Source organism: Aspergillus niger (assembly GCF_000002855.4).
Source record: "Aspergillus niger supercontig An04".
Taxonomy (NCBI): Eukaryota; Fungi; Ascomycota; class Eurotiomycetes; order Eurotiales; family Aspergillaceae; genus Aspergillus; species Aspergillus niger.
In genome coordinates this window covers 755,033-774,403 of record NT_166539.1, presented here as the reverse complement: position 1 = coordinate 774,403, position 19,371 = coordinate 755,033, and the positions used below count along the sequence as shown (strand labels likewise).

The window sequence follows — 19,371 nt, the reverse complement described above, 5'->3', positions numbered from 1 at the left end:
TTAACATATATCCAGCACATAGCTCTGTCTATCAGAATGACACCTCGTTTGGAAATGCCATCAGGCTCCCGGGATCCAACCACGGCAGCGACATGTCAATGAGCTCAGAGGAAAAGAGATCGTCTTCGAGTGGAAGCAAGTCCCCTGCTTCACCTGTGACTGTCGCAAACCGGCTCAGGGTGTTTGGTAGTATATTCCCACACGTGACGTCGCCAGCATCAGTGCTTTGTATCTGCTCATCATGGTCTAATGCCGACTTGCTCGCCTCCCCAGTTGACGACAGGTCCGCAAACAGAAATCTCAACGTGACCTCTGTATCGGAGAATGAGGCCCATAGTTTGGGAGAAGCGACAAGCTTCATGAGCCGGACGAATACCTTCTGGTCGATGAATTGTCTGGGTCGCAGAACGTTGGATAGCTCAACAAGACGGCGCAAGACAAGTAAGGCGTCGTGCCGTGTATCTGTGCATGTTCGCTCCACAAGATAGATACCGAACAAGATCAAGGCCTTTTCTTCAGCCACTTCAGCAGATGATCGGTGATGGCGAAAGCAGATCAGGTCCAGAGCCAAAAATATAGCAGCCGTGACAGTGGAGCATGTGGTTGCCCAGAACTTGTGGAAGTGGGGACATGGATCATGGTATCGTCGGGACAGAATGGCCTTTGCGCAGGAAATCCCGCTCTGCTGCACACCATCCTCTCCAGTTGCTGGGTTGCCCAATAGTTGAGGTATTAGAGCGACGCATAGGTTTATGTGCCAGCAATCTAAACAGTTGAAAATAAGACTGCGTTGGACGTGGATCCATTCAAGTCCTTGTTCGACCTCAAGCACAGATTCGTCGGTCCCGGGGTATGAGAGATGGGGCGGAAATGTTGCAGCCACAGAGTCGAGCTCCTCGAAGGAGGCTCGGACAGCTACTGTGGTCCACTCGTTGATAGATCTAGCGTGGTTCTGCATGGTTGCAGCGAGCTGGGCCATTGCTTTATGGTACTCAAATGGAGATGGAATATGCTTGTCTTCGCCAGCTATGATTGGTGGCACTTCCTCTCCATCCTCAGTTTCTAGCACTGTCGTGAAGGAGTCCGGGTGTATTGAAATAGGGCGGGACCACACGGTCATCCTTGGCTTCTCTTAGTGAAGTCCAGCCCAATATGAGCAGAATACTTACCAGTCGCAGATCACCAGTGTCCACCATAGCCTGCGGTAGACGTTTTCATTTTTCCGAATCAGCCCTGTGTCTTTAAGTAGACAGTTACTGGGTCTATCAGAACGTCCTCCGAGACGATCAATTCCAATCAAGCGGGCAATATTGACTGCGAGACCGTGTAGTGTGTATTCGCGACATGACTCGCCAAGATTTTTATGCACGATATTCAGAATCACCAATGTTTGTACAGTCGAAATACTGGGCTTGCTCAAGTAGTTGGCATAGCCGAGCTCCTTCAGAGCAGCTTCGCACCAGATACGGCACAGTTCCGTGGGTACTCTACTTAGGAGCGATGACCTGTAAGAAGGGAGTGACTCCTGGAGAAAACGGATCTTGCAAATATGATCGTCTGCCATGAAATATACCCCTATCTGCCGAACAGTGAGCTGAGGGCTTCTCATCGCCACCTAGAAACTTACAGCCAGCACACTAAGATATACCGCAATCCAAGCATGATTCTTTAGGCTTTCTGATCTGCTGTGGCTGAGGTGGTCCCAGAAGGAAGAGTGGTCTGTCATAAAAGCCGAAGTATCTAGAGCACAATGGACCCACCCAAAATGGGTTAGAGAAAACCGTACAATAGTTTCGCTCCAATGCCGATCTGGCAATACGAGTAGTAAGTGGTCATCCCTCGGATGAAGAGCGCCCCCGGAGACTTGTGACGCTTCCACCAAGAGTCCAAATGGGAGACTTTGAAAGTCGTTCAGAACTCTGTCTGAAGAGTCTGGGTTCTCTGCAGCAGGAGACAATCGGAAGATATCTGCCTCAAGTTTCAGCGTTTCAGGCCGAGAAAGTACTGATTCCAGCTGCCTAATGCGAGTTTTGAGGCTGATGTTTTCTCGCACAAGGTTTGATTCCGAGTCCGAATCGTCCATCCGTTTCTCTTCATCTACTGCGCTGCTCATGGGTCATGAGATCAGATTATTGAACCGGGCATTAATCAATGCATGGACAGATAGGATGAGGTGGACTCACACGGTGACCTTGCCATGCACTCTGACAATTTCGCGCTTGCAGGCGACAGTATCACCGCGCCGGATGCACTCTTCGCATGGTATTTTCTTGGAGCATTTAATCTTTCTCCGAGCACATTGGATGCATGTTCGGGGGACTCGCTGGGTCTGTCGCATAGGTTGTGGCATGGCTAGACACATGTGATAACCACAGAGTTATTATTCGGACGGTAATCAGTCGAATACCACAACCTTTATGTCCTAAGAGAGAATGTAGCGATCACAGAAGATTATATGCTGGCCGGGTGAGCTCGCCCGAGCTCGGCCGAGGTGATGCTCGTGCGCCTTTGGTTCTTCGGCATTTCGCTTCCCCGCATTTTGGACCTGCAGCTAATATTTTCCGGGGTAAGCTTCCTGGAAAGAATGCTGCACACTGGCCTGACGGAGTCTAAGCAGCACATGCTTCATTTGAGATTAGACGCGTTGCATCAGTCATTAAGGAGGCTTCTAGGATTCGTCATCCCTGGTACTATATAGACTTGCTGTGTGTGATAGCCGTTTGGTAGGTCATAACTATAGCTAACCATCAAAATATATGTCGAACGTACTACTGGATCCTCAAAAGTGCCGATTCATGATCACATCAACTGGAACAGTACGAAGAATTTAAATAATAGTAAATGTGAAATTGGAAGATGAGTTTCAGGAAAAAGGTAAGACATCAGGATGTGGCTGCTTATATTGAATTGTCGACAACCACTACAGGGATGTATATCCATAACGCCGCCTAAATCCGGGCATTTCTGGGCAAGATTCTGCCAACCTAGGCGGTCTGTATGGCGGTAGGGGATCAAAAGTATGCACAGAATACGGAGTACTGTCACCGCCAAAACATACAGTTTCACTCCCAGTTTTTCTGGGACGTACATTCTTAAATCCGCTTAAATCCGTGGTTTTCGCTGCGAGGTTCACTGGGTTCTGCCGGCTCAGGCGGTCTGTTTGGCGGTACAACCTAAATCACAGTAAATCTCATGTGACCTGTTCTAATCGGGAAACGCCCTATCGGGCAATGAGCTCCGCGTCAACAATTCTCCGTCGCGGCGCAACTGATCGGCTTCTTCTCGGAGGTGATTTTAGAGTTGAGTGATCTGCCATTCTTGCGCAATACCATTGCCAGTCAGTTACAAGCAGCCATTGGTTGACTTGTCTGCTACCTGGTATCATGAGGCCACACACAGGGGCTCTGCCTCGCGCGCTACGCCTCCATGTACCGAAGACTTTACCACAGAAAACATTATGCGGCGCTCGCAACTATGTGCGGACCGCCGAAGTGTTGCGGATGAACCAGTCGCCCTCCAGCAGCATTCGGCCCATGCTTAGATACCCAGTCACTCAAATTGCATCGGATCAGAGACGTTGGATCTCGCGGAGCTATCTGCAGAAACAGAAGGACGCTGCAAAAGAATGGGATGACTTTGCGGACGAGATTGAAGCAGGAAAGAGGAAGAACTTTGCACAACACCTTGAGGAGCGCGGACTACTGCACGATGTTGTTGGGTAGGTGATTTCGAAGTAGTACACATTAATAAACTGGAATTGGCGGTGGTTGGCTAACTTGACCCTACCACCAAATGCAGAGAACGAGAAACGTTAGACCGTCTCTTCACGAAAAAGAGAGTTGGCATGTACGCTGGCGTGGATCCTACCGCTCCGTCTTTACACGTTGGACATATGCTACCGTTTATGATTCTGGCTTGGGGTTACGTCTGGGGCTTGCCGGTCACGTTTCTGGTCAGTAATATACGTATGGTTGGGCAATATCGAGCCTGGCTAACATCTCACAGCTTGGTGGTGCTACCGCTCGCTTCGGTGACCCAACAGGACGACTGAAAAGCCGGGATCAAGTTCACTCCTCCGTCCGGAAAGCCAACATGGCGAGCATGCATATGCAGCTCAAGAAGCTGGGGCATAGTATTGATACGTATGGCAGAAGACATGGCTATATTAATAAGTACTGGCGGCGTGCCCTTGTGAACAACAACACCTGGTGGAATTCGCTGCCTGTTATAGAATTGCTTCGAGACCTAGGCGTTCACACCCGTCTCGGACCCATGATGGGGCGAGACACGTAAGTTCGCCCTTTCCCAATATCCGTCAGGATGATGCTCACGAACACATAGGGTCAAAAACCGGCTGTCCAAGGGAGATGGAATGTCCTTTGCCGAGTTTACTTACCCCCTAATGCAGGCATGGGACTGGTGGGTACTCTTCCAAAAGGGTGTTCAGGTTCAGGTTGGCGGCTCGGACCAATTCGGCAATATTCTCTTTGGCATGGACGCAGTGAAGTCCATCGGCAAGAACATGACCGATCCAGAGCAACAATTCGATTTTAAAGATGAACTTTCTAGGCCTATTGGTATCACGACTCCTTTGCTCACGGCTCCGTCTGGCGAGAAATTTGGCAAGTCTGCTGGAAACGCGGTCTGGCTCGACAAAGACATGACGTCTACTTTCGAGCTGTACCAGGTATGATGCACCGCACCACCTCGACAACTCGCCTGACTTAACTGATGGATGACAGTTCTTCGTTCGGACACCGGATGATGTTGTTGAGCGCTACCTGAAGATGTTCACCTTTTTGCCGCTGCCCGAAATCGCTAAGATTATGGAGGAACAAAACAAGGACCCCTCTAAGCGGGTGGCCCAGCATGCTCTCGCTTCAGAGTTTGTCGAGCTGGTCCATGGCAAGGTGGAAGCTGATGCGGTGGCTCTCCAGCACCGTCAGCTTTTCCGTCCACGGTTATCTACGGCAGAACCAAGCCCACTACCCCGGAAACCCTCGACCGGTGGTAGCCCCCAGTCACCAACGGCCGGCTTTGCTACTCAAGAATCTGGAAATCCCTATGCCCCTCAAACCAACTTTGCAAACATGCCACAAGTCAACATTACCCTTCCGCGGTCTCTAGTGTATAATCAGACGCTGAACAAAGTCCTCTGGTCCGCAGGACTGGTTGGTTCCAAGAGTGAAGGCCACCGCGCAATTGAGAACCGGGGTGCTTATGTCGGCAGTCGTCCGGGAGATAGCGGGCAAATGAGTGACGACCTTGCGTTCACCCCCATCAAGGTATGGCCCGCGGCGAAGACACAGGAGTTTATCATTGGAGACAAACTTTTCCTGAAGATGGGCAAGTGGAAGTTTAAGATCGTGACCATTGTCAGCGATGAAGAATTCAAGGCGGCTGGATTCACCGCGCCCGGGTGGGAGCCGGAAACGCCGGAATCCGGCAACAGCGCTTAAAGGCCATCTGGCTGAGCCTGAAAGGCTCTGACTTGATTATACACTCCTCATTGTATTTTTAGACATGTATATATACCATGTATGCCAAATGTATCCGACGATTGATAAGCCTCTCATAGCCGGGTGTAGCGGAAAGAGGTGAAATGTATCAACTAACAATGCTGATGCTCTCTACTCCTATCAAGAATCATAGCTCTACTAGTACGATAACAGTAAGGTGCTAGCTGCCAGGCAGTATCTGTCTCCTTATCGTACCTTCAGAGAGGTCCTCCGAGAATCAGTTTCATTATCGAGTAGTAGACTGGAAAGGCTCTGAAACGCTGAAAAAATTGGCATCGAAAATAAAACCCCAAGCGTTGCACTGTCTTCGGTAGTCAAGCCAGTATGGTTCTTTTTTCCCCTCACCGTCCCTAATGAAAATCCCCCTGCTTCACACGTCGAGTCGATGTATCAAATTAGTAGACTTCCGCTTTTACCCCATACTACGATCTCCACCGGGATTTCATTGGGCGAGAGGCACCCGGGCTGTCAGTCTCGAAGCAGAAGGCGGCGGCAGAAATCCACTTAACGCGTCGACGCGCGACGCCCGTTTCTCGCTGCGCTCCCCGGGACTGTCTGGACCATTCAGTTCACCCTGTCCAATGTTCATCCCCTTCCTCTGTTGCTTCCCATTCCCCTGACCCATTTGATGGGCCTATTTTATTTTTTATAATAAAGCATGATATAAACTACCTACCATCAACCTCCTTCTGATATATAACAATACAACCCATAATGGCTAGAGGAACCCCCGCCGCCTCCTCTCCCACGACTGCGACGCCGCCCACCGGAGCCTTGAAACGTTCCACGTCCAGCACCCAGAACATGAAAAACCAGAAGTCAATTCTTGGGTTCTTTCAGAAGTCATCTCCATCCACCCCGTCCACTGCTCGCAATGCGGAGCCTGCTTCTTCTCCGGCGGAGAGGGTCTCAGAGCAGCGACGCGGAAGTGCGAAGGGCGCGGCGGAAAGGAAGAAGAGCGTTCCTAAGTTCAAGCAAGAATTGGAGCCGGTGCCTAGTAGTGACCTAGTGATTCCGGAGGAGGATGAGCAGGAAGATAATGCACAGGTGCGATCTGCAGAAAGCGGTGTGTTATCGGGCTTGACGTCTAACACACGATGCATTAGGAGAGCCCGAATGGCAAAGCTGAGCTGAAGACAGCATCTCCATCACGGCGGGTAAGGATCTGAACCCGGGCATCAATGTGTTCTACAAATGTGCTGATAATTTATCATTCAAGGCCAAGAAGCAAGTCAATTACGTCGAATCTGACTCCGAAGGCGAAGATGACGACGAGAAGATATTTCGCCCTGGCCGTAACAGCAGGAACAAGCGAAGGAAGATGTCTCCTGAAAGCGATGACGAGTTTAACGATGGTGGAGATGTCGGCTACTCCGATGATGGTGAGTTTTCGTGCTCAAATCTTAATGCACGATGCTGATAGGTTTTAGAAATGGACGACTTTATTGTTGCAGACGATTCGGACGAAGAAGCGAAGCCATCTAAGAAGCGCAAGAGGCCGTCGACACAACCGAAGAGCAAGTCCTCCTCTTTACCGCCTGTATCATTTGAAGAGGACTTGGACATGGACATACCAGATGCATCTGCTGGCACAGCTCTGAAGTGGACGTACGATCCAGAAAGCTCCGAACCACGCCAGCCGCGCACAACACCGGTTACTCCAAAGAAATCTTCGGGAACTACGAAGCAGAAAGCACATGTGACAGAGCCTGAACAACGGTATGCCTGGCTTGCCAACATCCGGGACATTGACGGGCACCCTATCGGGCATCCTGAATATGATCCTCGCACCCTGTATATCCCTCCACTGGCTTGGACCAAGTTCTCTCCGTTCGAGAAGCAATACTGGGAGATCAAGCAGAAATTCTGGGATACCGTTGTCTTCTTCAAGAAGGGCAAGTTCTACGAACTTTATGAAAACGATGCTACAATCGGACATCAACTGTTCGATCTGAAGCTCACGGACCGTGTGAACATGCGCATGGTTGGTGTCCCGGAGATGAGTCTGGATCACTGGGCCAACCAATTCGTGGCCAAGGGTTTCAAGATCGCTCGTGTTGACCAAATCGAGTCGGCCCTGGGCAAGGAGATGCGCGAGCGCGATGGTAAGAAGGGTGGAGGTAAAGAAGACAAAGTCATCAGGAGAGAGTTGTCGTCCGTTCTCACGGCTGGTACCCTCGTCGAGGGCTCCATGCTGCAAGATGACATGTCCACCTACTGTGTTGCTATCAAAGAGGCTCTGATTGATGACAAGCCTGCCTTTGGTATTGCTTTCGTTGATACAGCAACCGGCCAATTCTTCCTGTCCGAGTTTGTGGATGATGTTGACATGACGAAGTTCGAGACATTCGTCGCGCAAACCCGACCCCAGGAGCTTCTTTTGGAGAAGTCTGCAGTATCTCAGAAGGCTTTGCGCATCTTGAAAAACAACACTGGCCCAACTACACTCTGGAATTACCTGAAGCCGGTGAAAGAGTTCTGGGAAGCTGACATCACAGTGAAGGAGCTTGATGTGAGCGAGTATTTCGTCTCCCAGGACGATGATAACTTACAAGCTTGGCCCGAAGCACTCCGAGAAGCCCGCGACAAAGAACTGGTCATGTCCGCATTCGGTGCTCTAGTGCAGTATCTCAGGCTCCTGAAGATTGAGCGTGATTTGATCACCATTGGAAACTTCACTGCGTACGATCCGATCAAGAAGGCCACCAGCCTGGTGCTGGATGGTCAAACTCTTATCAACATGGAGATATTCTCCAACTCTTTCGATGGCGGCTCCGAGGGCACCTTGTTCCAGCTTTTGAACCGCTGTATCACACCTTTTGGCAAACGCATGTTCAAGCAGTGGGTATGCCATCCGCTTGTAGATGCAAATAAGATCAATGCTCGCTTGGATGCAGTGGATGCCCTCAATGCTGATCCCACTGTCCGGGACCAATTTTCGTCCCAGCTGACCAAGATGCCCGATTTGGAGCGACTAATCTCTCGTGTCCATGCTGCGAATTGCAAAGCCCAAGACTTCCTGCGCGTCTTGGAAGGCTTTGAGCAGATCGAGTATACCATGAGTCTGCTCAAGGAAAGTGGCTCAGCCGGAGAAGGCGTTATTGGACAATTGATCAGTGGCATGCCTGACCTGAATGAGCTGCTCGAGTACTGGAAGACTGCTTTTGATCGCTCCAAGGCGAGAGAGAATAGCATCCTGGTACCCAAGCCCGGTGTCGAGGAAGACTTTGACAGCTCCCAGGAAAACATCGAGCAAATCCACCGCGACCTCGAGAGCCTGCTGAAGCGTGTACGCAAAGAGCTTGGATCTTCCGCAATTATCTACAAGGACAATGGCAAGGAGATCTACCAGTTGGAGGTGCCAATCAAAGTGAAGAACATCCCAAAGAACTGGGATCAAATGTCTGCTACCAAACAAGTCAAGCGCTACTATTTCCCGGAGCTGCGCAAGCTCATCCGTCAATTGCAGGAGGCCCAAGAAACACACAGTCAGATCGTCAAGGAAGTCGCTGGCCGATTCTATGCACGATTTGACGAAAACTACACCACTTGGCTTGCTGCCGTCCGCATTGTTGCCCAGCTCGACTGCCTCATCAGTCTGGCCAAGGCCTCCTCATCGCTCGGACAACCTAGCTGCCGTCCTGTCTTCGTCGACGATGAGCGAAGCGTTCTTGAATTCGAGGAGCTGCGCCATCCATGCCTAATCTCCTCAGTTGGCGATTTCATCCCTAACGACGTCCAACTGGGAGGCACACACGCGAACATCGACCTCCTCACCGGAGCCAACGCAGCCGGAAAGTCCACCGTCCTCCGAATGGTAAGCCAGCCCTTTCCTCTTCCATGGCTTCTCTAGATCACCTAGACTAACCCTGAAATCTGTAGACCTGCGTCGCCGTAATCATGGCCCAGATCGGATGTTATCTCCCCTGCCAATCCGCGCGCCTCACCCCAGTCGATCGAATTATGTCCCGCCTAGGCGCAAACGACAACATTTTCGCAGCCCAATCAACCTTCTTCGTTGAGCTCTCCGAAACCAAGAAGATCCTCTCCGAAGCCACACCCCGCTCGCTCGTCATCCTTGACGAACTAGGCCGTGGAACCAGCTCCTACGACGGCGTGGCGGTCGCTCAGGCCGTCCTGCACCATGTTGCCACTCATATCGGCGCTCTCGGATTCTTCGCAACCCACTACCACTCCCTGGCTGCCGAGTTCGAGGGACATCCTGAAATCGCACCGAAGCGCATGCGCATCCACGTTGACGACGAGGAACGCCGCGTCACGTTCTTATATAAGCTTGAGGATGGCGTTGCGGAGGGCAGTTTTGGTATGCATTGCGCGGCGATGTGCGGCATTCCGGACAAGGTCATTGAGCGGGCAGAGGTGGCTGCGAAGCAGTGGGAGCATACAAGCCGGTTGAAGGAGAGTTTGGAGAGGCGGAAGGGAGGTGGGCTGGTGGGAATGGGATGGTGGAGTGATATTGCTTGGGCGTTGAGGGAGACGGTGGCTGAGAGTGAGGAGGGTGCTCAGGAGGTGAGTGACCGCAGTTTGGAGGTGCTGAGGAAGGCGATTGAGGCTTTGTGAGTGGGTCTCTTCCGGGTTAATGAAGGACATACATGTCTACATAGATGGTATCTTGTTTTCTTATTCTTAAGGGTATGGAATGGGTGTTAGGATTAGAGATATGTTTTGAAAAGTGAGGATATAATCGGGAATTATCTGTTATCTAATCGATCGAGATGAGATAAATAGTATCACAAAAGGGTACCTTACGCCCAAGCTGCATATGTTGTCAATCCTCTGGCTGGTCTTTCAAGCAATTACCAGCTTTAGCCTAGTACTAGTTGAAAGAATGATCATGGCTATGTAGGGGTCGGTAGAGACTTAAGGTGATTCTTCATGGAAGCCCTCCATCATGTACTTCACCATAGATGGATCCTTCGCAATGGCTTGATAACGCTACAGTCTTCTCCGTATAGGGAGATAATAATAAACCAAGACCAGAACCAAAATAAAGCAAGAATAAGATTCATGATATTTCGATTTCACGTTGTTGAGATCTATCATGGCGTATTGGTTACTGTTATGGCTGCTGATTTGAATGAAGACAATAGTAGGTAGTAATCATACTCGATAAGAGAAGCTGGAATGCCTTCCTTTCCTCTGGTTCCATCTTGGATTTGAAGCAGAGCTGAATACCCTTCAACGAACATATCGAGATAAACGTAAATGTAATGCACTTGAAACCATAGGTCTTTCCAGCATTCATGATCTTAGATTCTGGATGGGCATAAATTCGAATCATTGAGGACACGGGTAATGAAGATTGATTTTCGATCATATGTATGTCTTCTTCACTTCCTGGTAGAGGGAATGGTCCGGACATAGTTTCTGCACTCACGATTGCTGCAGTAGGCTGTCATCTACAATATTTCGACATATTCCAAAGTAACTATCACCTATATTCTATCTTACTGGGTAAGATAGTGCATTTCTGAGTTGAGCTGCATTTGACAATTTTGTGGTTTGGATCGGTTATTGTTATGTTAAATTGCGAGAAAACTACCTCCAAAGTAATGCAGCCATATGATTTCAGGTCAAGCTGAGAAGGATGTTTATCTGGGTACTATATTTTAGAGGTCTATGTACTACAGTAGCACTATTGACAGTGCTAGGAGACGACAATCATTTTCAAACGGTTTTCATAGATGATAGTAGTCTGATATGAAGATTGTTCAGTAACTTGTAAGTCTCTAACTGCATTTCACGAAGTGATGTTCTTGATCCGAGAGGGATGGCAGGTATGTTCCCAGAATTATGGATAAATATCAGATTGATACATCAAAGAAAAAAGCAGGCGTAGTGGAACCGAAAGCGAAGTAGACACAGCAAAGCGACTTGAAATAGGTGAACAAGGAACAGCAGCCTTCAAACAAGACTAGGGAGCGCATACATGGATAACAAAAGCTATCATATCAGATACTAATCATTCGCGTCGAGGCCTTTTAAGAAGCGGTGAATCCAGGGCATTCAGCTCTGCGCGCCACAGTGCAGCCCTGAGCCTTGGATCTTTCTCACATGCCCCCTTGCGAAGAGTCTCAAGGCGTAACTTGAAGATCTCGAGGAAAAATTCCAGATCTTCCACAACATCTGCGATGCACTTATCACTCCGCCATTGTGCCAGAGACACGGGCCAACGCAACACCTTGCCGTTGGGAATTCCTGTGTCTTTGATCTTGGCTAAAGCCTTTTCGAGAGGGGCTGGGATCGTAGTTAGATCGACAATAGAAGCTTGACGGCGCTGGACTCCATCCAGAGGATTTGATTCCACGACAGATGTCTCTCTTTGTTCATCTCCTTCTTGCGTTTCCCTAGAGGTCCAGGGGTCCCTGAATAGCTGCTCCTGGAAATCCACCACCTCATTGGCCTGCAGAGTAACAATTTGGTTAATGACTCTCTCTCCATCAATCCTTCCGTTACGCTGCTGGCGTTTGCAAGTGTAGAGGACTGTTCATGTTCATCCACAGAAGCGCCTTGGGCAGACGGTGCGTCTTGGGTGGTTGGCATGGTGCTGGTGTGAGGATCTTGAGGAAGTTCGAAAGAGATAGGCGTGGATGCTAAACAGGCGAGATACTTTGGGACTTTACACTGTTAGTCTTCGAAATTCGTGTCTGGACATTGATTCCATATAGAATCAAGCCAAAGGCTTGAGAGGGCCGAAGAGTTGGGGAAAATGGTGCTTCTATGATAACAGGGGCTTGTTTGTATCACTCACCTGAGATGTTAACGGGCCTAACAGTCAAGCTCTGTTGTGCAGAAAGAGTGATGAGGAAGAGAAAGGAAACAAACTACATGACTGATACTTATAGCTGACCCGCCGGTGCCTGTGACCCTTCACACGTACAAATGAACGACTAATCGATCTATCTCCAGGGCGATATTCACATCCCCCGTCAGGGAAAGGTTTTCTCAGCTAGACTCTCCTGTGCAGCTCCTTGTTCACTTCTCACAACCTTCCTCTCTCTCTCTCTCTCTCTCTCTCTCTCTCTCTCTGGTGTATTCCTTCATAAGTAGCCATACTTTTTGTGACGGCTCTCAATACATCGTGCACTTTAGTGGACAGTTACAGCCTAATCGATTTTTATCAAAACGCCTGAAGGTGACCCTTGAATCCGCTCTTCAAAACACGAAAGACCTCATTACTGAATGTGAAGGCATGGCAGACACCTTCTCCAAAACGAACCCACCCGCCCAAACCGAAAACCTTCCTATCCAACTATCTTCCGAACAAATCATGACTTTACAAGACATGCCGCAGGATAAAGAGTCTCTAAATGTGATCGAGCTCTTGAAAGCTCATGTCAAAACCTTGGAAGAGCAATGTCACAAGGCTCAAGAGGAGAGGTTGAAGGCTTGGGAAGAATGTGACAAGGCTCGCAAAGAGCGCAACGAATCATCCAAAAATGCTGTCGAAACCATCGAAAAAGTAAATAGGGACGCAGCAGAGCTTCGAAAGGAGAACCAGGAGCTTAAAGCTGAACTTTCAAAAGTGCAGGGCTGGCGCAATCTCTTTGAACAGCCAGCCACGAAGAACAGCGGTACCGCAAAGGAGAAGAACGACCGGAAGCCAAAGATACGGAGGAAAGGGAGAGCTGATAGATACGGTCCGAATCGCATAGAGAGATCAGTGTATCCAGAATTCACATTCACACCCTCTCCACCTCCTCCTGACCCCGGACCTGCATGCTCCTTTGCAACCCCACCTTCCGATCCATCTCAGAATCTCAACTTGAACATTGCCAAGTTGGAACACACCCACGATGGAGAGCTTCAAAGTGGCAACAAAACGGAGGCTGGCAGAGAACCTAGACCCAAGAAGCGCGTACGTTTTGAGCTAGATACCTGCCCAGAGGAACCAACAGCAGAGGGAATTCCGTCAAGCCGGGACAATGCGCCTTATCCTGTCCCCGAATGGGTCGTCTCACCTTTGGATCCAACTTACTTACCAGTGGTGCTAACACCACTAGAAACCTCGTCAGACCATGACTATGCGCCTACTACTCGTGGCCTCAGACCTTCAAGAACATTGGCAAGTGCACTACCTTACTATCGAGCCTTTCCACCTCACAGTCCATCTGACTACCCGCTGGAGCCATCACCACATTATATCCCGTTGCGCCCAGACAATGTACCTACTCCTAACCCTGAAGTTGCACGCCGCCTTTCAAGGGTAGTACATATCAGTTACCGCACACCTGAGGCCAGATGACCATAATACGAGGGCAGATCAATCGCAAGCTCACAATCTTGGAGCAGAAAGTTTCGGATCCTGATAGCAGGAATTTGCTTCGGCAGGATAATCACTATGGATGAATTCGTGTCTGGGCGCGTATGTGCAATATGCACGAGTTCGATTGGGCTTGGTATTGTCGTTCAGGCAGTATCTGGTATGGACATATTTAGGAATGATCTGGTTTTCTGCGCTATTCACCAACTCCATAACGTATCATGTTATCTATGACGATGTAGCCAGCTGGGGCGCTCGGTAATAAAAATTAAGCATTAATTTGCTGAAGAAATTGAAAATGTGATACTGGGACCGAGATGTAATGAGCGCAATTGGAGGCCGTCGAGTCGTATTCATTACTCATAGATGGAACAGAAGCCTAGATTTCTTTCAGCAGAGCAGATAATCATAATTAAAAGCAAGCATGTAAGCAAGGTACTTCTTTTGAGGTAATAGTATTACCTACATAACATGCATTGTCGAACACAGATAACCATATGAAATCATGGGGATTTTCCAGTACTTACAAGCTAGGGGATATCGCCAAGAGGCAGATATACTTCTTGGTATATTTGAAATACATACCTTGGCAAGATTGTATATAATGAGTGTTCCTGAGCATGGAACAAGCGCAGAGGTGGCCCAGGACTGATTCCATCCTGCCTATCTCAGGCCCTATTCCGCAACTAGTTTTCCTGAGACTTGAAGATATCAAACATTGATCATGAAATGAGTAGTATATATTGAGCAATTATTCAGATATACGTTCTTATCCATTTATAAAAAATAGATGGCTAGGGCACACACCGCCCCTGAGAATGCATCAAGTTCTGCACTTGTGTGAACCAGCGCTGGCAATTGAGCAATGGATATAATCCATGATACTTTGCGAGAAAGACCCGATGCGCCGGTTATGCAACTCGACCATGAGTTGGGCAGTTGTCTAGCCAGCACAAGCTACGCAGTTAAGCACTGTAGAGTGAAGAACCTCATACATCACAATCTCAACCATATCTCAGGTGTCTAGAATCTCTCAATGGCTAGCAGAAGGCGAATCAAGGTCCAGCTCTCTACTAATGACGCAAGCTATTATGCCGGAAAAGCCTAGTAATCGGGTATTTAATTACCAGCAAAAAGCACCCGATACCGCTGCTACTCTTCCTCTGTACCAGTCTCCTGCTACATCCTAACTTAACATCCTGCTCATCTCCTCCGCCTTTCAGCCTTTCACCAGTTATTCCGCTTATAGCTCAGCACTGTATGAAGCGTGACGCACTAGTACAGTACGAGTCTTTAGACACACCCTGATACAAAATGGAGTCCTGATCGGCCCTGATGGAATTCATGTTCTCGAGAAAGACCGCCTAGTAAGTGATCGGATCGAAGGTGATACCTCAATTGTCCCTGCCTTGCAACAGGGTCGTTTCGAGCAGGGGACAAAACAATCCCATAATTGGTGTTGGTCAAAGCTCCCAGACAAACCTTGACCCTGTTGATAAGACCGAGGGTAGAAACGACGGCCTCGAAAACTTTGCATCATGAAATCACTTGACCAGAAGGTAGCGTTGGTTGGCTCTTTACTTGGCGGCTGATCCCGAGCTCCGCTTTATAAACTCCCGCAATGATGAGCGAACCAAAAATTCAGGACTACAGGCGGCAGGGGAAGCAAAGCTTAAATTATAAATAAAGATCGACATAGCAAGACCCTCGCGAACACCCCGTGGGACAGGGTTCTGCATTGGCATTTAAAGTTCGGCTAAGCAAACGGAAACGCTTGAAAACATCCGCTTTTTGAGTCTCTGCTTCAGCTTCCCCGGAATTTGAGCCATCCCTAACCGTTCGTGATCCAGTCCCTGTAAATCACTAACAATTCAGGGGTTTGCTCATCGTCATTTCCTGGGAGTCGACCTACTATTCAGACTTTGCGAGCGAAGTATCATCATGAAATCGCTCTTTTGTCAGGCTGGGAATTTACTGTCTCCGCGGGTGTATAGCCAAAGAGCTATATAAAGTCGCTCAATTGTCTTTCAACCATCCCTATCATCAGCAATCAGCATCATCATTCACTACTCCTACTCTACTACCAATCCTTGAATCAATCCACTTCCAATCACCTCAATCTTCACCATGAAGCTCTCCATCTTCTCCATCCTCACCCTCGGCCTCGCCGCCGGCAGCCTCGCTGCGCCCACCGCGGTTCAGGAGCGCGACCTCCCCACCATCACCGGCGTCCTCTCCGGCATCGGCACCAAGGTCGACGCCCTGGGCTCTGCCATTCAAGCTTACAACGGTGGCGACGTGGCCAAGGTGCAGCAAGCCTCCGACACTCTGGTGACGGCCATCAACAACGGCAACACCAAGGTCAGTGGCACGGCCGCCCTTAGCAGCGGTGACGCGCTGGGGCTCCCCGGCCCCGTCAACGACCTCAAGAACAAGATCTCCGCCGTTATCACCAAGCTTGACAACAAGAAGAACCTGATTGTCAAGGCCGGCAAGGGCGCGCAGACCTACAACGACCTCACCCAGCAGAAGGCCGCTGCTAAGAAGTTGTCCGATACGATCGTCTCTAAGGTCCCGGAGAACCTGCAGAGCCTGGCTGGTTCCATCGCCGGTGGCATCTCTGATGCTATTAACACAGGTGTGAAGGACTTTGCTGATCAGGCCCCCAAGGCCTCTAAGCGTGAGGAGGCGGCTCCTCTTGTTGATGCCGCTGTTGCCGTTTAAGAAGATGGCTTGGGGAGGGGGTGTGGATCTGCTGTGCAGATCATATCCGTTGTCTGTGGTCTCGCTGGATACAGTTGAAGGTTATCGGGATAGCTATTATGTGAGAAGGATCAATGTAGAGATTATTGAATTGCTTATAGTTGAAATGAATGCCGCTTATACTTTATCATTCTCTAATGTAGCCTGATACTAGGCAAGTAGTGATACTGCATACTTTATTATATTAATGGTCTTCGGTTTATGGTCCGGTAGAGACGGGTGTCACAATTGACGCTGCTCAAGGTGGTTTCACAGTTCAGGCGAGTGTGGGCGGGATTTTGCTCGGAGCAAGGAGCAGAAGCTGGACATGATCAAGGCAATTGAGGTGAGTGAGAGTAAGTCTGTGGCCGATGAGCAGGTGTCGTACCGGTATCTGTGGCATCAGAGGCATTTTGGCAGGGTGTTTATTAAAATTGGCTGGATCCTATTTTCATACCGTCTCAAGTCCTCACTCAAAAGACCCACATGGCCAAGGCAGATACTCCGTTAATCAAGACATCAATACCGTTCTCGATATTCAAATGTAGACGTGTGTGAAGCCCATAAAGGGATGTCTCGGAGCAGTATGCTACATGCAGCATACAACCAACACTAAAGTCTCGAAGGGAATGATTGGCAACCGACTATTATGGCCAGGCCCAGGCAGAAAAAGCTATCAGCCGCTAGGTAACCACGTCTTCTACATTCTATGCACAGAGATGAGGTGTGCTACAATTGACCTATCACAAAATAGGCACCAGGGAGTTGTTGCCTACCCGTTGCACTCCCTTGCGTCTCGGATAGGTCTATATAGATCGAGCAGAACACACCAAAAAACCACCATCACAATCAGACTGATTCTGCAATTCGACCAGCAAAACATCAAAAGATTTGTTCGCTCTATTTTCATTGTCATCCATCCAGTCATCGCCTCATCATGTCGTCTTTAGATTCAACCGAGTCGACCCTGGCCGAAGTGAAACAGCTCACCATCCTCGGGCGAGAGGACAGCCTATTGCAGACTGACGCTGAAGATAGCGACGCTCGACTCGCCCTAGGAATGGAATGTCTTCTAGGAAAAGAAGAGTCTGTGCGTGATCTTTTGGCCAAACGGCGGAGAGTCAGAACCATGGACGGCAGCACTGGCTGGGCGGAGCAACTAAGCATCGCTTTAGACTACAAGAATGCCCTCAGCAGCATTGTTCCCTTCAAAGAGTACCAGAAGAGAATCTCAAAAACGATCGGTGGACGCACGCCTTTATCCTGTGCTGCGGAAGGTGGTAACCCCAAGATAGTTCGCATGTTGTTGGAGGACGGCGAGGATGTGAACGAGAGGGATGCGGATAGGTCCAATGGTGTCCCGCTACATTATGCCGTCTACGACGAGAGCCTGGAGGCCTTCGAGCTTTTGTTACAGCAGAAGGTCGATATCGAGGCCACGAATATCGACGGACACACGACCCTGGCTGTGGCAGCCCGATACTACCAATCGGCGGCAGTCGATGTGCTGCTCGACAAATGCAAGCCCAACGTCAATCCTAAAGATGTTCACGGATACACGCCGCTACTTCTACTCTTAATGCCACGCCCGACAATTCGTGGGAAGCTGATGCGCGGCGAAAAATCATGAGGCGTCTGATCCAAGAAGGAGCAGATATGGAGGCCCGACAAGGATCAAATGGACGGACTGCCTTGCATATCGCTGCGGCTCGCGGTAGTATTGAGGATATGGTATTGTTGCTGGAGAACGGGGCTGACGTCAATATCAGTAGTGCCGAAGGCTTGACAGCACTAGATTTTGCTGCAATACAAGGCAACCTGGAGATGGTGACTCTACTTCTTGACTACAACGCCAAAGTTGATACGCTGGGAATTCGCAAGATGACGCCTTTGGATCAGGTGATAATGGCAAATGATAACAACAAGGATCGCCCGCGTATCATTGAACTTCTCCTGCAACGCAAGCCCGACTTACTCCTGCAAAAATCTGCGTCTTACCTTCTCATGGAAGAGGTCACTACCATGGGAATGGCTGTCTGTCTGGGGACTCCGGAAATGGTGCGGGTATTGCTTCGCTATCCAGGCAGCGATGCCAAGCAAAGCGTCCTCCGTATGCCTCTCTTGTGCTGGGCTGCAGTTCAGAGCAAAGCGGACATGGTCGAGACGCTGATACAGCAGGGCGTATCACTCCAGGAGGTTGACGGCCGCTACGGGCGAAACGCACTTTCCTGGGCAGTGATCAAGGGCAGACAAGATCAAGGGCAGACAAGACATAGCTACGCGATTGCTGCAGACCCCCGGCGTTGGATGGGATGACGTTGATCAACAAGGCCGGTCGGCGCTTTTCCACGCGGCAGTCACCGGCAATGAAGAGATATTTGAAGAACTTCGATCCCGTGGCAGCGCTGTGCATCGCCCTGACCAATTTGGGTTCACTCCTCTACTTGTCGCGGTTCAGCACGGCCGGGAGAGTCTAGTTCGGAGGATCCTCGGGGACCATCCGCTGACACAGGAGCCTCGTGATGGCTCTGGTCGCAGTCTGTCGTGGTGGATACGATCGACGGGAAATGATGCTTTGCGAGAAACCATCGTCGGTTACGGTATGCAGCTGGGAGGGCAGGTTTTGATAGAAGAAAGTCATTCATATCTTCGTTATGAACCGAGCCGGTCGATTCAGGACTGTGACATTTGTACCCTTCCTCTGAACCGGGATAATCGAGGTATTGAATGTGGCTCGGGATGCAGGAAATATCGCATTTGCCACATCTGCTGTCAGTTTGGTGCGAGCTGCAAGGATTTTGCCGAGTGAGAGGGGGAGGGGGGGGG

General features: G+C 49.6%; 7 protein-coding genes across 7 annotated transcripts, besides 2 other annotated features; 5 read left to right on the top strand and 2 right to left on the bottom strand.

The window, feature by feature from the left end:
• Nucleotides 1–31: 31 nt before the first annotated feature.
• On the bottom strand, nt 32–2,350 carry An04g03070 (uncharacterized protein; the record flags this gene model as incomplete). The annotated part of the gene is made up of 4 exons (XM_059747403.1): nt 32–1,121; nt 1,170–1,615; nt 1,787–2,105; nt 2,184–2,350. The coding sequence occupies 4 exons, from the start codon at nt 2,348–2,350 to the stop codon at nt 32–34; spliced, it is 2,022 nt and encodes a 673-aa protein (XP_059603592.1).
• A 1,033-nt stretch (nt 2,351–3,383) lies between these two features.
• Nucleotides 3,384–5,459, top strand: An04g03060 (uncharacterized protein; the record flags this gene model as incomplete). Its single annotated transcript, XM_001401636.3, has 5 exons — nt 3,384–3,718; nt 3,799–3,952; nt 4,006–4,289; nt 4,342–4,687; nt 4,743–5,459. The coding sequence occupies 5 exons, from the start codon at nt 3,384–3,386 to the stop codon at nt 5,457–5,459; spliced, it is 1,836 nt and encodes a 611-aa protein (XP_001401673.1).
• A 774-nt stretch (nt 5,460–6,233) lies between these two features.
• An04g03050 (uncharacterized protein) lies at nt 6,234–10,100 on the top strand (the record flags this gene model as incomplete). The annotated part of the gene is made up of 4 exons (XM_059747402.1): nt 6,234–6,566; nt 6,739–6,901; nt 6,950–9,336; nt 9,402–10,100. 4 exons carry the CDS (start codon nt 6,234–6,236, stop codon nt 10,098–10,100), a joined length of 3,582 nt encoding a protein of 1,193 aa, XP_059603591.1.
• A 1,402-nt stretch (nt 10,101–11,502) lies between these two features.
• Nucleotides 11,503–12,083, bottom strand: An04g03040 (uncharacterized protein; the record flags this gene model as incomplete). Its single annotated transcript, XM_059747401.1, has 2 exons — nt 11,503–11,943; nt 11,997–12,083. 2 exons carry the CDS (start codon nt 12,081–12,083, stop codon nt 11,503–11,505), a joined length of 528 nt encoding a protein of 175 aa, XP_059603590.1.
• Nucleotides 12,084–12,732: 649 nt separating this feature from the next.
• On the top strand, nt 12,733–13,785 carry An04g03030 (uncharacterized protein; the record flags this gene model as incomplete). Its single annotated transcript, XM_059747400.1, has 1 exon — nt 12,733–13,785. The coding sequence occupies one exon, from the start codon at nt 12,733–12,735 to the stop codon at nt 13,783–13,785; it is 1,053 nt and encodes a 350-aa protein (XP_059603589.1).
• A 1,261-nt stretch (nt 13,786–15,046) lies between these two features.
• Nucleotides 15,047–15,078: a sequence feature (Short protein (An04g03020, CAK44618.1) was converted to a misc_feature.).
• A 207-nt stretch (nt 15,079–15,285) lies between these two features.
• Nucleotides 15,286–15,340: a sequence feature (Short protein (An04g03020, CAK44618.1) was converted to a misc_feature.).
• A 590-nt stretch (nt 15,341–15,930) lies between these two features.
• Nucleotides 15,931–16,527, top strand: An04g03010 (uncharacterized protein; the record flags this gene model as incomplete). The annotated part of the gene is made up of 1 exon (XM_001401631.1): nt 15,931–16,527. One exon carries the CDS (start codon nt 15,931–15,933, stop codon nt 16,525–16,527), a length of 597 nt encoding a protein of 198 aa, XP_001401668.1.
• A 955-nt stretch (nt 16,528–17,482) lies between these two features.
• On the top strand, nt 17,483–18,861 carry An04g03000 (uncharacterized protein; the record flags this gene model as incomplete). The annotated part of the gene is made up of 2 exons (XM_059747399.1): nt 17,483–18,143; nt 18,200–18,861. The coding sequence occupies 2 exons, from the start codon at nt 17,483–17,485 to the stop codon at nt 18,859–18,861; spliced, it is 1,323 nt and encodes a 440-aa protein (XP_059603588.1).
• Between the last annotated feature and the right edge of the window lie 510 nt (nt 18,862–19,371).